This window comes from Perognathus longimembris, chromosome 7 (assembly GCF_023159225.1).
Source record: "Perognathus longimembris pacificus isolate PPM17 chromosome 7, ASM2315922v1, whole genome shotgun sequence".
Lineage (NCBI taxonomy): Eukaryota > Metazoa > Chordata > Mammalia > Rodentia > Heteromyidae > Perognathus > Perognathus longimembris.
This window is the reverse complement of record NC_063167.1, coordinates 6,856,514-6,871,018: the sequence shown is the minus strand read 5'-3', so window position 1 is coordinate 6,871,018 and position 14,505 is coordinate 6,856,514. Positions and strand designations below refer to the sequence as shown.

General features: G+C 60.2%; 1 protein-coding gene across 2 annotated transcripts; it reads left to right on the top strand.

The window, feature by feature from the left end:
* The first annotated feature begins 404 nt into the window (after positions 1–404).
* Masp2 (MBL associated serine protease 2) lies at positions 405–13,793 on the top strand. 2 transcript variants are annotated; one of them, XM_048349814.1, is made up of 11 exons: positions 405–422; positions 507–735; positions 820–997; positions 1,209–1,340; positions 3,662–3,858; positions 4,005–4,152; positions 7,568–7,686; positions 10,200–10,278; positions 11,380–11,514; positions 11,991–12,065; positions 12,991–13,793. In XM_048349814.1, exons 1-11 carry the CDS (start codon positions 418–420, stop codon positions 13,791–13,793), a joined length of 2,100 nt encoding a protein of 699 aa, XP_048205771.1. In that variant the 5' UTR covers positions 405–417. The 2 variants fall into 2 exon arrangements, with proteins under 2 accessions (XP_048205771.1, XP_048205772.1); XM_048349815.1 differs by lacking the exons at positions 3,662–3,858; positions 4,005–4,152; positions 7,568–7,686; ... (2 more) ...; positions 11,991–12,065; positions 12,991–13,793 and adding an exon at positions 1,809–1,846.
* The last annotated feature ends 712 nt before the right edge of the window (positions 13,794–14,505 follow it).

Genomic DNA, 14,505 nt, shown 5'->3' with positions numbered 1-14,505 from the left:
TTGAACCATTATCCTCCGGGTTTTAGCCTCGTGAGTGGCTAGGGTGACCGGCGTGGGCCTTTTCTATTTTCTGGAGCTTGGGCAAAGAGGAGTTACCCTTCGCTGACTTCCATCTTCGCCAGGCTTGTCAGAGTCCCACGGAGGACGAGTGAGAACCGGCAGGGTTCGTGCAGGCCGCCGTCCCCCGGTTCCTGTAGGCCACTGTCCCCCGATTTGGGTTCCTGCAGGCTGCCGTCCCGGGGTTGGGCCCCGGGCCTGGCATGACCTGGCCTGCTTGCCTGGACCTGGGGCTGGCAGCAATCATGGCGTCACTTCCCAGAATCCCAGCGTCCGTGGGGCCGGGGCGGGGCCGGGCGCTGGACAAACAGACCAAAGGTGAGGCGGCTGCCGGGCGGTGCGGCTGGCCAGACGGACGCCATGAGGTACCCGGGGCCCCCAATCCCGGCGGGACGCGGGGGGGGGGGGACACAGCCCCGGCCCCCGCTGACCTGCCCCCACCCCCGCAGGCTGCTGGCCCTCCCGGGACTGCTGTGCGCCTTGGTGGCCGCGTCCCCCGACCCCAAGTGGCCCGAGCCCGTGTTCGGGCGCCTGGCGTCCCCCGGCTTCCCGGAGCCCTACGCCAACAACCAGGAGCGGCGCTGGGCCCTGGAGGCCCCGCCCGGCTACCGCCTGCGCCTCTACTTCACCCACTTCCACCTGGAGCTCTCCTACCGCTGCGAGTACGACTTCGTCAAGGTGCCAGCCGGGCAGGGGTGGCTGGGGGGGGGGGGGGTTCCCCAGGGATTGGGTCCCCTCCCCCGTGACCCCTTGACCCCACAGCTGAGTGCAGGGACGAAGGCGCTGGCCACGCTGTGCGGCTGGGAGAGCACGGACACCGAGCGGGCGCCGGGCAACCACAGCTTCTCCTCCCCCGGCCCCCGGCTGGAGGTCGCCTTCCGCTCCGACTACTCCAACGAGCAGCCCTTCACGGGCTTCGAGGCCTTCTACGCCGCCGAGGGTAAGCCGCCCCGGGCTCCGGCCCCCCTCCGCCCCGCCCTCCCGCCCCTCTGACCCGTGACCCCCGATCTGGCCCCCGGGGGGCTCTGTGTGACCCCGGGCAGGTGGCGCCACCTCTCGGTGCTCAGGCCTCACGCCCAGCACCAGGCGGCGGGCCGGCCAGCCCCTGAGGCCGAGGCCCGGCCCGGCTCTGCCCCCCTTGCTACCCCCAGACATCGACGAGTGCCACGAGCCGCCCGGAGACGCCCCGCCCTGCGACCACCACTGCCACAACCACCTGGGAGGCTTCTACTGCTCCTGCCGCGCCGGCTACGCCCTCCACCGGGACGGGCGCACCTGCTCAGGTGAGGCGGAGGGGCGGCGGGGCCGCCCAGCGCCCGCCCCGGGGGGCTGCGCAGCTTGTGGGGGGGGGCGAGGAGACCTGGCCAGGCGTGGCTCGCCCGGACTCCCTCCCGCTACAGAAGCGGGGGTCAAGTTCCAGCCCTGACCCCAGAGCTGGCTGTCCCCGCGGGCCCCGGGGTCTCCCCCCTTTCCCTCTCTCTTTCTCCCCCAGTCCTGGGATTTGAACTTGGAGCCTGGGCTTGTGTGGCTCAAGGCTAGCCCGCGCCCCCTTGAGCCCATCGGCCCCCTTCCAGCTTTGGGCTGGTACACTGGAGATAAGGCTCTCATGGACGCTGCTTTAAAGTCCTCCCGGGCTGGCTTTGAACCTGGATCCTCAGATCTCAGCGTCCTGAGCGGCTGGGATCACGGGGGTGAGCCACGGGCGGGCGCCCCGATTCTGCACGGGGCTCACGCTGCGGTCTCTCTTCCAGAGCAGCGCCCCTGACCTGCCCTGCGCAGCCGCCCGGCCCGGTGGGTCCGCCGCCGAGTGGGGCCCGGGGCCGGGGCTGGGCTCCGGGAGCCCCAGCCATGCCACCCACCACCCAAATAAACCTGGCTCTACGTCCTGCCGTGACTGCGTGTCTCTGGGTGGGGTGGGGGCAGGAGGACGGCCCTCTCCCCGTCACCCCCGCCCCCCTCAAAGCCTGGGGACCTCCAGCTCGCTCTGGGGACCCTCCCGGGGCCACGGGCTCCCTCGCCACCATCACTGGCTCTGGCCTTCATGTTGGGGATGGGTCCCTGGGGCCCAGAGAAGGTGGGGGACCAGCCTTGTCACCCCTACTGGGGACGACGCCCAAGGCCCATCCTTGGCCTGCTCCCTGTTCCCAGAGAAGGCCCTGAGCACAGGACTCCCTGTGGGAGGAGCAGGCTGGTGCCCTGAGCGGGGAGATGGACCTGCCCCCCCCCCCCCCAGCAGCCCCAGAACGGGAGGCCGGGCTGAGATGCCCTCTTCCTGCTGGTCCCCAGCCCCACTGCATGCTGGGAGATGGGCTGCCCCACCGAGGGGCGGATCTGCGGCTAGGTTAGCCCCCGCTGTGAAAGAAGCCTGATTCCTTTGTTCATACTGTTAGCTGTTCACCTATTTTATTTATTTTTTTGTCAGAACTGGAGCTTGAACTCGTGGCTTTACACTCTTGCGTGGACTTTTTCTTTTTCATGTGTGGGCCTTGAACTCAGGGCCTGAGCACTGTCCCTGGCTTCTTTTTGCTCAAGGCTAGCACTCTACCACTTGAGCCACAGCGCCACTTCTGGCTTTTTCTGTTTATGTGGTGCTGGAGAATCAAACCCAGGGCTTCATGTATACCAGGCAAGCACTCTTGCCACTAGGCCATACTCCCAGCCCCACTTCTGGCTTTTTCTGTTTATGTGGTGCTGGGGAATCGAACCCAGGGCATCATGCGGGCTAGGCAAGCACTCTACCACTTAAACCACCTTCTCAGCCCCTGCTTGGGCTTCTTTGCTCAAGGCCAGAGCTTTACCACCTGAGACACAGCTTCCCTTCTGGCTTTTTGATGATCCAGTGGAGATAAAAGTCTCCCAGACTGTCCTGCCCTGACTGGCTTCGAACTGGGATCCTCAGATCTAGGATGGCAGTCGTGAGCCTCTGGTGCTGGGCTGGCACATTGACTTGAACTTCCGTCGGCGGCCGTCCCTAGACCAGAGGGGGCCTGGGGAAGGAACAGTCTGGAAGGTAGTGTGGTGGAGACACATAGTGGACAAACGTGGTATTGCTGGAACTGGCCTAGGGCATTGTGGGAGCCAGAGGGGCCCTGAGCAGACACCCTCCCATCTGCCTTGTGACTCAGGGGTGTCCCATCCTCTGGGGGAGGGGAGGAGGAGGCTGGAGTGCGTGACCCCGTGACCCCGCTGCCACCTCTTCCCATCCAGCTTGGGAGGCAGAGGACGCCCCTGCCCCACTGTTCCTTTGGTTGGTGATGGGGCTTGAACTCAGGGCTCCTCAGCCACTGTGAGCCGCAGCTCCACCTTCACTTTTCTCATGATTAATTGAAGACACAAGTCTCACCGACAGACTTTCCTACCCGGGCTGGCTTTGAACCAAGACCCTCGGGTCTCAGCCTCCTGAGTAGCGAGGACTCCAGGCGTGAGCCACCGCACGGGGCGCCCCCGCCCCCCCCCCCCCGTGGCGTGGGAGCCGGGGCCCCACCCGTGCCTCGGGCTGGTGGGTGCAGAGCCCTGGCCGGCCCGGGCCCCGTGTCTGCCTCCCGCCCGCCCTGCTCCCCGGGTGTGGGGACCGCCCTGCCACCCCATCCTCTTCCCTCCCCAGCCCTGTGCTCCGGCCAGGTTCTCACGGAGAGGTCTGGGGAGCTCAGCAGCCCCGAGTACCCAGAGCCGTACCCCAAACTCTCCAGCTGCGACTACAGCATCCGCCTGGACGAGGGTCTCCGCATCGCCCTGGACTTCGTGGGCTCCTTTGACGTGGAAGCGCACCCCGAAGTCCAGTGCCCCTATGACTTCCTCAAGGTATGGGTCCGAGCCCCTCCCCCGCTGTGACCCCTCGCCCCCGTGCCCTGTCCCTCAGGGAACGATGGAGAGAGCCACAGGCCCCTCTGTCCCCCGCCGTCCCCCGCGCTGTGCCGGGCGCCGGGCCTCAGGCGCCCCTGCCTCAGATTCAGGCAGGCAGCAGGGAGTACGGCCCATTCTGTGGGACCACGCCGCCCCCCAGAATCGAAACTCAGAGCAACACTGCCACCATCACCTTCGTCACCGACGACTCCGGGGACCACACGGGCTGGAAGATCCGCTACACGAGCACCGGTGAGCGGCTCAGGCCAGGCGGAGCGCTGAGCTTCCGCCCCAGCTCCAGCACCAAGGGGCCCCGTAGAGCCGGACGTCCGGCCAGGTGGAGGAAGGGGGACCAGGACCGAGTGGGGTCCGTCCATCTGTGCAACCACCTCTCCTCTGCACCCACCCGTGTCCCATCCACTCCTCCGTACAGCCCCTCATCCCCCCCCATAGCCATCTGCCCATCCGCCATCGAACCATCCATCTACCTATCCATTCACCCATCCACCCACCATCCACCCATCCACTCACCCACCCACCCATCCACTCACCCATCCACCCACCCACCCACCCACCCACCATCCACCCACCCACCCACCCACCATCCACTCATCCACCCACCCACCCACCCATCCACCCACCCATCCACCCACCCACCCACCACCCATCCACCCACCCACCCACCCACCCATCCACTCACCCATCCAGCCATCCCCCACCCACCATCCACCCACCATCCACCCATCCACCCACCCACCCACCCACCCATCCACCCACCCATCCATCCACCCACCCACCCATCCACCCACCCATCCACCCACCCACCCACCCATCTACCCACTCACCCACCATCCACCCATCCACTCACCCACCCACCCATCCACTCACCCACCCACCCATCCACCCACCCACCCATCCACTCACCCACCCACCATCAACCCATCCACTCACCCACCCACCCATCCACTCACCCACCTACCCATCCACTCACCTACCCACCATCCACCATCCACCCACCACCCACCCATCCAGCCATCCCCCACCCACCATCCACCCACCATCCACCCATCCACCCACCCACCCACCCACCCATCCACCCACCATCCACCCATCCACCCACCCACCCACCATCCACCCATCCACTCACCCACCCACCCATCCACCCACCCACCCCCCATCCACCCATCCACCCACCCACCCACCATCCACCCATCCACCCACCCACCCCCATCCACCATCCACCCATCCACTCACCCACCCATCATCCACCCATCCACCTACCCACCCCCATCCACCCATCCACCCACCCACCATCCACCCATCCACTCACCCACCCACCCACCCACCCATCCACCCGTCTACCCACCCACCATCCATTCCTCCATACAGCCATTCTTTCACTCACCTTCCCACAGACATCTACCCATCCACCATCTATACCCACCCACCCATCTACCCATCTACCCATCCACCATCTATACCCACCCACCCACCCATGCACCCGCCCACCCACCCACCCATGCACCCACCCACCCATCTACCCATCTACCCATCCACCATCTATACCCACCCACCCATCTACCCATCTACCCATCCACCATCTATACCCACCCACCCATCTACCCATCTACCCATCCACCATCTATACCCACCCACCCACCCATCTACCCATCTACCCATCCACCATCTATACCCACCCACCCACCCATCTACCCATCTACCCATCCACCATCTATACCCACCCACCCACCCATCTACCCATCTACCCATCCACCATCTATACCCACCCACCCACCCATCTACCCATCTACCCATCCACCATCTATACCCACCCACCCATGCACCCACCCACCCACCCACCCATGCACCCACCCACCCATCTACCCATCTACCCATCCATCATGCATTCTTCCATCAATCCACCCACCCATCTACCCATTCATCCTTATGTACCCATCCCCCAATCCCCCACCCACGCACCACCCACTCATCTGCCAATTAATTCACCCACTCATCATCTTTCCACACACCCTCCACATTCATCCCCCTACCCACCTGTCCATTCACCCACACACCCATCCATTCACGCACTCATCCACTCACCACGTACCAGCCACCTGCCCATCTGCCTACTTTTCCTTCCCATAGATATGTGCCAAAGTTACAAAATATAGAAGCCAAGATCCGCACAGCTCTGTCTTCAGCTCAGAGAGGGAGCAGTCTAGAATAGCCAGTAGCCAACCCCGGCAGCCAATACAACCTTACAGAGCCCAGTCCTGCCGTTCAGGATAACAGTTCAGGCTGCTCCTGGATCTTGTTTTTTGGTGTTTTTTTTTTTTTTTTTTTGGCCAGTCCTGGGCCTTGGACTCAGAGCCTGAGCACTGTCCCTGGCTTCTTCCCGCTCAAGGCTAGCACTCTGCCACTTGAGCCACAGCGCCGCTTCTGGCCGTATTCTGTATATGTGGTGCTGGGGAATCGAACCTAGGGCCTCGTGTATCCGAGGCAGGCACTCTTGCCACTAGGCTATATCCCCAGCCCTTTGGTGTTTGTTTTTTTTGGCTAGTCCTGGGCCTTGGACTCAGGGCCTGAGCACTGTCCCTGGCTTCTTTTTGCTCAAGGCTAGCACTCTGCCACTTGAGCCACAGCACCACTTCTGGCCGTTTTCCATATATGTGGTGCTGGGGAATCGAACCCAGGGCTTCATGTATACGAGGCAAGCTCTCTTGCCACTAGGCCATATTCCCAGCCCCTGGTCCTGGGTCTTAAACTCAAGGTATAGGCATTGTCCCTGAGCTATTTTGCTCAAGACTAGTGCTCTACCACTTGAACCACAGCTCCACTTCTGCCTTTTTAGGTGGTTAATGAGATTTGAGTCTTATAGACTTTCACACCTGGGCTGGGTTTGAACCACAGTCCTCTGATTCCTGAGTAGTTAAGATTACAGATGTGAGCAACCAACTCCTATCTTCCACTTCTGCTTTTTTGTTGGTTAATTGGAAATAAGAGTCTCATGGCCTTTGCTGCCCAGCATGGCTTTGAACCACGATCCTCAGATCTCAGCCTCCCGAGTAGCTAGGATTATAAGCATGAACCACAGTGCCCAGATTTTTTTTTTTTTTTTTTTTTTTGGTCAGTTCTGGGCTTGGACTCAGGGCCTGAGCACTGTCCCTGGCTTCTTTTTGCTCAAGGCTAGCACTCTACGACTTGAGCCACAGCGCCACTTCTGGCCATTTTCTATCTATGTGGTGCTGGAGAATCGAACCCTGGGTGTCATGTATGCGAGGCGAGCGCTCTTGCCACCAGATTTTTCTTCCTTTGGCAGTGCTCAAGACTGAACCTAGAGCCCTCAGCCCTGCCATAGTTACACCCCATCTCTGAGAGCTGTGATTTAAACCCACGTGGTCCTGCTCTTTTCCTAGAAGTTACTCTCTTGGTTTGAAAGCAAGCCACGTGTCCAGTGCAGATCTGTCTTGAGTCCCAGGCAAATCAGCAAATCTCCTTCTGTGTCAGCCACGTGTAATCTCGCCTTTGCCATTTGATGTTAAAACCCCAGTATACTTCATGTCTCCTTATTTATAAAGAAGAGCTTCTCAGATCACCAGACTTGGATCCCACCGCAGCAGACACCCACTGGGGCCAACCAATAAGCCTATTTTCCTCCGCACAGCTCAGCGGTGCCCCGATCCAAGGGCGCCACCTAACGGCCGCATCTCGCCAGTGCAGTCCCAGTACGTCCTGAAGGACAGCTTCTCCGTCTTCTGTGATACTGGCTTCGAGCTTCTGCAGGTGAGGTGCTACAAAGCTAAGTGCAGGACAGCGTGCAGATGGGAGAAATCGAGGCAATGTCTCCAGCCGGCCAGAAGGGTGGCCATAGAGTTTTAGTCTTTGCAATCCTGCCTTTAATTATTTTTGGTGATACCAGGGCTAGAACTCAGGACCTCGAGCTTTCTAGGCAGGTACTCTATCGCTTGAGCCATGCCTCTGGCCTCTTTATCCACTGGCTATGTTTGAGGCCAGGTTTCCCTTAGGTCTGAACTCCAGTCCTCCGCCACGTGTGTCCCTTTGCTGTTGGGATTACAGGAACTCACTGTGGTGCCCAGCTATGGTGTTTGCCCTGTGGCTGGGATAAGAGACGGCCACGTGGCACCAGCTGTTGATTGAGATGGAGTCTCGTGAACTTGAATGCTTGGCTGGCTTCCACTTGTGATCCTCTGATTTTCTTCTTCCAAGTAGCTAGAATCACAGGCTTGCGCTGCCAAACCCAGTTTGTTTTCTGGTCCTGGGGCTTTAACTCAGGGTTTTGACACTGTCCCTGAGCTTTTCTGCTCAAGGCTAGTGCTCTACCATTTGAACCACAACTCTAACTTCTAGCTTTTTGGTGATTAATTGGAGTTGAAAGTCTTATGGACTTTCTGGGCTGGCTTGAATCGCAATCCTCAGATCTCAGTCTCCTGAGTAGCTAGGATTACAGCTGTGAACCACTAGTGCCTGGATTATTATTATTATTTTTTGTCCAGTCCTGGGGCTTGGACTCAGGGCCTGAGCACTGTCCCTGGCTTCTTTTTGCTCAAGGCTAGCACTCTGCCACTTGAGCCACAGCACCACTTCTGGCTTTTTTCTATATATGTGGTGCTGAGGAATTGAACCCAGGGCTTTATGTATACGAGGCGAGCACTCTACCACTAGGCCATACTCCCAGCCCCTTCAGCTTGAGTAGCTAGGATTGCTGACCTTTTATTTTATTGTCTTTTTAAATTTAAAACTACTTTTGGGAAACTGCTGATTCAAATGGGCAGCACTGGGCGCCTTCACACATTACAATGATTATTTATAAAGTGGCCAGAGGAGCAGGGCGGGGAGTTTGCCACCTGTGCCCCGTGACGGTGCCCGGCGTGGACCTGCAGCCCTGCGGCCCGCTGCGGGCCTTCGCGGGGAACCGCGCCCCGCCCGGCACCCCATCAGATGGGTCTGGAAAGAGTGCATTCTGCAAAGTTATAAATAGCGATCACTGTTAAGGGAGAGGGAGTATAATTTTTAAAAACGCTTAGTGCGTCGCTTTCGGGGCACAGGTAAGACATTAACACCTCTTCTTTATGTTCTTCAAAATTGCCGCTGAATCCCAGAGGTGAGAAGTAATAATGGCGAGATGAGGATAACAATGGCTTCCTCCCAGTCCTGCCAGGCCGCAAAACCACAGAAACAAAGCAAAGCAGCGCTCCCCTGGCCACCCTCAGGCCAGGCTCTTTTCTGCAGCTCCTTAGACCTCCTTAGGTCTGTTTTTCATTAGATGAAAAAAGAAGTCTTGGGGCTGGGAATGTGGCCTACTGGTAGAGCGCTCACCTCGTATACAAGAAGCCCTGGGTTCGATTCCTCAGCACCACATATATAGAAAAAAGCCGGAAGTGGCACTGTGGCTCAAGTGGCAGAGTGCTAGCCTTGAGCAAAAAGAAGCCAGGGACAGTGCTCAGGCCCTGAGTTCAAGTCCCAGGACTGGCTACAAAAACAAAACAAATCAAACAAAAAAAGAAGTCTTAGCTGCACGTTGGCCGTTCCCAGCAGCAATCCTAGCTACTCAGGAGGCTGAGATCTGAAGACTGAGGTTCAAAATCAACCTGGACCAAAAAAAAAAAAAAAAAAATCTGTAAGATTCTTTTGTTGTTCTTTTTTTTTTTTTTTTTTTTTTTTTTGCCAGTCCTGGGCCTTGGACTCAGGGCCTGAGCACTGTCCCTGGCTTCTTTTTGCTCAAGGCTAGCACTCTGCCACTTGAGCCACAGCGCCACTTCTGGCCATTTTCTATATATGTGGTGCTGAGGAATCGAACCCAGGGCTTCATGTATACGAGGCAAGCACTCTTGCCACTAGGCCGTATCCTCAGCCCTGTAAGATTCTTATTTCCAGGAAAAAGCTAGAAGTCGAGGTGTGGCTCAAGTGGTAGAGCACCAGCCTTGGGTGCAAAAGTCAAGGGAGAGCATGAGGACCCGAGTTCAAGCTTCGGGACGTAACAACAAGATAAATCAACGGTGGAGACCCAGCGTGGTGGTGCAGCCTGTAGTCCCAGCGCCAGAAGGCAGGGAACTCAAGACTCGGCCTAGCACAAGCCAGGCTCTGCGTTCCAGCATGGCGGAAGGGGAGAGAAAGGGACACTGGAGCATTTCGCAGGCCCTGGTTACCAATGGGCCCCATGAGCGGGCCACGGGCTGGGCCACCAAGGGCAGGGGGCCCGAGGACGTGGGGGGCTCAGCCTTGGCCCGGGACTGGGCAGAGGAAGCGAGGGCCTTACGTTCTGAATTCCTCGCCAGGGTTCGCTGCCCCTGAAGTCGTTTGCCGCGGTGTGTCAGAGAGACGGGACGTGGGACCGGCCCATGCCCCAGTGCAGCGGTATGGCATGGTACCCTCCCCCTCCCTCCCCTGCAGCCCGCGCCCCCTGCTCCCCCAGCCCCACCCCAAGTCGTCCCACTGACCGAGGCTCAAACCCCACACGCGCTTCTCTTCCCCAGTCTTCCGTTCCTCTCCCGAGGGGCAGGGCGGCTCGGGGCCGGGCGTGGTGGCGGGTGCCACTCAGGGGCTGTCTCTGGGAGGACCAAAGCGTGAGACCCGGTCTGAAATGGAACCTAAGCAGAAGGAGCTGTGGCTCAAAATGCAGAGCCACTGGCTGGCCAGCAAGGGCAGGGCCCTGAGTTCAAAGCCCAGTACTGGAAAAAAAAAAAGAGGGCTGAGGGATTCTGGATTCATGAGCCCTGGGTTCCATCCCAGCACCCAAGGCAGACTTTGAGCTGTCCTCCTCGGGTTCTGCACCGTCGTTATTCTAGTGCCCGTTCCATTCTGATTTCCTCACCTGGTTTCTGCCACTTGCTCTGAATGTGCATCCCATGGGCAAGCTGTCCAGCCGCTCTGAGAGAGGTGTAACTCTACACACGCAGGTGCTTTCATATATTTACATCGCGCCAGTATGACTGCTCGCATTTCTTTTTTTTTGTTGTTGTTGGTGGTGAAGCTTGAACTCAGGGCCCGGGCGCTGTCCCTGAGCTTTTCCATTCAAGGCTAGGCTAGCGCTCTACCACTGTGAGCCACGGCGCCACTGCTGCTTTTCTGGTGGTTAAGTGGAGATAAGAGTCTCACAGACTGTCCTGCCTGGGCTGGCTTTGAACCGTGATCCTCGGATCTCAGCCTGAGTAGCTGGATGACAGGCGCGAGCCACCGGCGCCCAGCTTCAGGCTGGCTTTGGACTCTGGCTCCTCCTGGCTCCCCTCGCCTGCCGTTTGTTTTGTGAGCGCCCCCGACTCCCCTCCTTGGGGAAGGCGGGCTCGGGCCCCGGAGGCCCCGCAGGCCCCGCAGGCCAGGGCTCCCGGAGGCGAGTGGCAGCCGGCAGGGCCCACTCAGCCTTCCACACCTTTCTAAAACCTAGCCGTGCTGGGGCCGGAACTCGGGGCTCTGCCCCGGGCCGCACCCCGGTGGCGCATTCAGTGCTGTTCCTTGCAGTCGTGGACTGCGGTCCCCCTGACGAGCTGCCCAATGGCCGAGTGGACTACATCACCGGGCCCGAGGTGACCAGCTACCAGGCTGCGGTGCGGTACCGCTGCGCGGAGCCCTTCTACAGCATCAACAGCAACGACAGTAAGCCTGCTGGGGGGGGGGGGGGGGCTCCAGGGGGAAAAGCAACTTTAACTGCGGCTTTTCTGATGAAGAGAGACAAAGGATACCAAGGCCCTTTCCCCACCCACTAAGTGAAATATTACAGCTAAAGTGAGTTTAATGTCAATTTGTGCGAATCTGAAAACAGATCTTATCTGGTAAATGAGGACTACAAACACACAATATATTCCAAATGGTTTAATTTAACGAGTCAAAACCTTATCATTAAGCACTTGAGATCTTGATACATATTCAAGGTACGCCTCTAAAAGGTTTCCACTTTGCTAGTAAACATGGTAATGCAGAGGCCTCTTATTTATGAAATCATGTAAAATGGTTATTCCCACCCTGGCGGCTCCCGCAGGCCCAGGAATCAACATCTTTCAAGGGTGTTCAAGCGCACGACAGCCACTTGCTACTTGCGGCTGGGACAGGTTTGCCTTTGCCATGATTTGCAGGCAAATACGTGTGCGAGGCTGATGGATTCTGGACGAGCTCCAGGGGCGAGAAATCCCTGCCGAGCTGCGAGCCGGGTAATGGAGCCATTTATCCCCTGCCTCCTAAGGGGGGAGGGGGGAGGGGGAAGAGAGGGAGGGGGGCGGAGGGGCGGGCGCTGCGGGAGGCAGAAATGGGACTTGGGCACTTGGCTCGCAGACTAAGTTATTATTCCCAAATAATACGTCCTCATTATCCCCCTCGCGCGGGGAGAGGTGGTACGGGGCCGACCGCCATCAGTCACTTGATTATTTTTGACCTTATAACTAGGCAAGCATAAAAAATTAAATGATTTTTTAAATTATCTCGAGCCATTTATACATTTATAAACATGAGTTCTGTGGAGTTACTTTTCTTCTCCCTAAAAATGCTATTAAAACCAAAAGCTAATAACTTCATTATTTCCCTAAGCAACTGTTTTCAATGATGTCTGGGTTTTAAACATTAATGCAATTTGCCTTTTAATAGTTTTTTTTTTTTTTTACCAGAATTGGCTCCAACAATAATAGTTGAGAAAGATTTTCTTAAAAAAAGAAAATTGATGGGAAATAATATATTCATGGCCTCTGTTATTTGGCTTCAATTGGCTGTTGTGAGCCTGCACTTGGCCGACGCCATGCTAGCTTTCACACAGCTTGCAAACGACCGCACAGGAAGCTGACATGATACTTACTTTTTTTGGGGGGGGAGGGGGGCGGGGGTCCTGGGTCTCGAACTCGGGGCCTGGGCGCTGCCCCCTCCCGGAGCCTCCCCGTGCTCAAGGCTCGCGCATGCGCTTCCGCCCGCGCGGGCTTTGAACCGCGGTCGCCGGGGCGGCGGGCGGAGGCCGCGTTAGTGAGCGGGAGTCGCAGGGAAGCTCGGCGTGGGGCGTGGGGCGCGGGGCGTGGGGCGGGCGGGCCCGGAGCGGAGCCCGCGTCCGTCCCCCCGGGCCCGCGCTGACCGCCGCCCTCCGCCTCCCCGCAGTGTGCGGCCTGTCGGCGCGCGCGGCGCGGGCCCCGGGCGGCCGCATCGTCGGCGGGCGGGCCGCGCGGCCGGGCGACTTCCCGTGGCAGGTGCTGCTGCGGGGCGCGGGCGGCACGGCGGCCGGCGCGCTGCTGGGCGACCGCTGGGTCCTGACGGCCGCGCACGCCGTGTTCGAGCTCCGGGACGACGCGCCGGGCCTGGACGTGCGCCTGGGGGCCCTGCGGCGGCTCGACCCGCAGGCCGTGCGCGCCCGCGCCCAGGCCGTGCTCGTGCACCCGGGCTACGCGCACGGCGCGGGCTTCGACCACGACGTCGCGCTGGTGAGGCTGCGGGACCCCGTGGCGCTGGGCCGCAGCGTGGCGCCCATCTGCCTGCCGGGCCGCGCGGCGGGCGCCCTGGCCGGCGCGGGCGCCGTGGGCTCGGTGGCCGGCTGGGGGCTCACGCGGCGCGGCTTCCTGGCCGGGAGCCTCCTGTACGTGGACGTGCCGGTGGCCGACCCGCGGGCCTGCGCGGCCGCCTACGAGCAGCGGCCGGGGCCGCGGGTCACGTCCAACATGCTGTGCGCGGGGCTGGAGGCGGGCGGCCGGGACAGCTGCCGGGGCGACAGCGGCGGCGCCCTGGCCTTCCTGGACGAGGGGGCGCGGCGCTGGGTGGCGGGCGGGATCGTGTCCTGGGGCTCCGTCCAGTGCGGGGAGGCGGGTCAGTACGGCGTCTACACCAAGGTCGCCAACTACGTCCCCTGGATCGAGGACAGCATCGCCAACTTCTCCGCACGGCCGCAGCCGGGAAAGGACGGTTTCTAGAGCCCGCGTTGTCAGCTCATCCCCGGGCCCAGGCCGACGCCCGCGCGCGGGGATGCGGAGCCCGAGCACGCCGCCGCCAGGCCCTGCAGACGCCGCCACCGCTGACCCCTCGCTCCAGCGCCAGGAACGAAACGTGGCTTTACAGACGCTCTGCCTCCTCATTACGACCGAGTCGACATCGCCGCAGCACCCCTCCCCCAAACCGCGATCCGATCAGCTAGGTCCGGAGCTGTCAAGACGGCAACCCCGCACAGCCCGGCCGGCACTGCAGCAGGCGCCACCATTCCGCATCAGCTTCAAGCAACACTGGGTGCGGAGCTCCACGCACAGCATGGCGCCCGAGCGCTCCCGCGGGCGTCCTGTCCTGCCTGAACCCCCCCCCCCCTCACCCGACAGGTGCCCCAAGTCGCAGGCCGGAAATCCTAGCCACTCCGGAGGCAGAGACGTGGAAGGTGGAGACACCAAGGACTCCATCCCCACGCGGCCAGACCGGTGTGGCTCAGGCGGCAGTGAACGCGAGGCCTTGAGCTAAAGCCCCAGCTCTGGCTAGTACCAAGGTCTGAACTCCTCATGCTGACATGGCCAGCACTCTGCCCTCGGGGCCACACCCCCATCCACGTTCTGCTGGTTCCTTTGTAACGAACGCGTCTCATGGACTGGCCTGAATTGATCTCAATCTCCTGAGTAGCTCAGCGCCCAGCTCATTTGATTT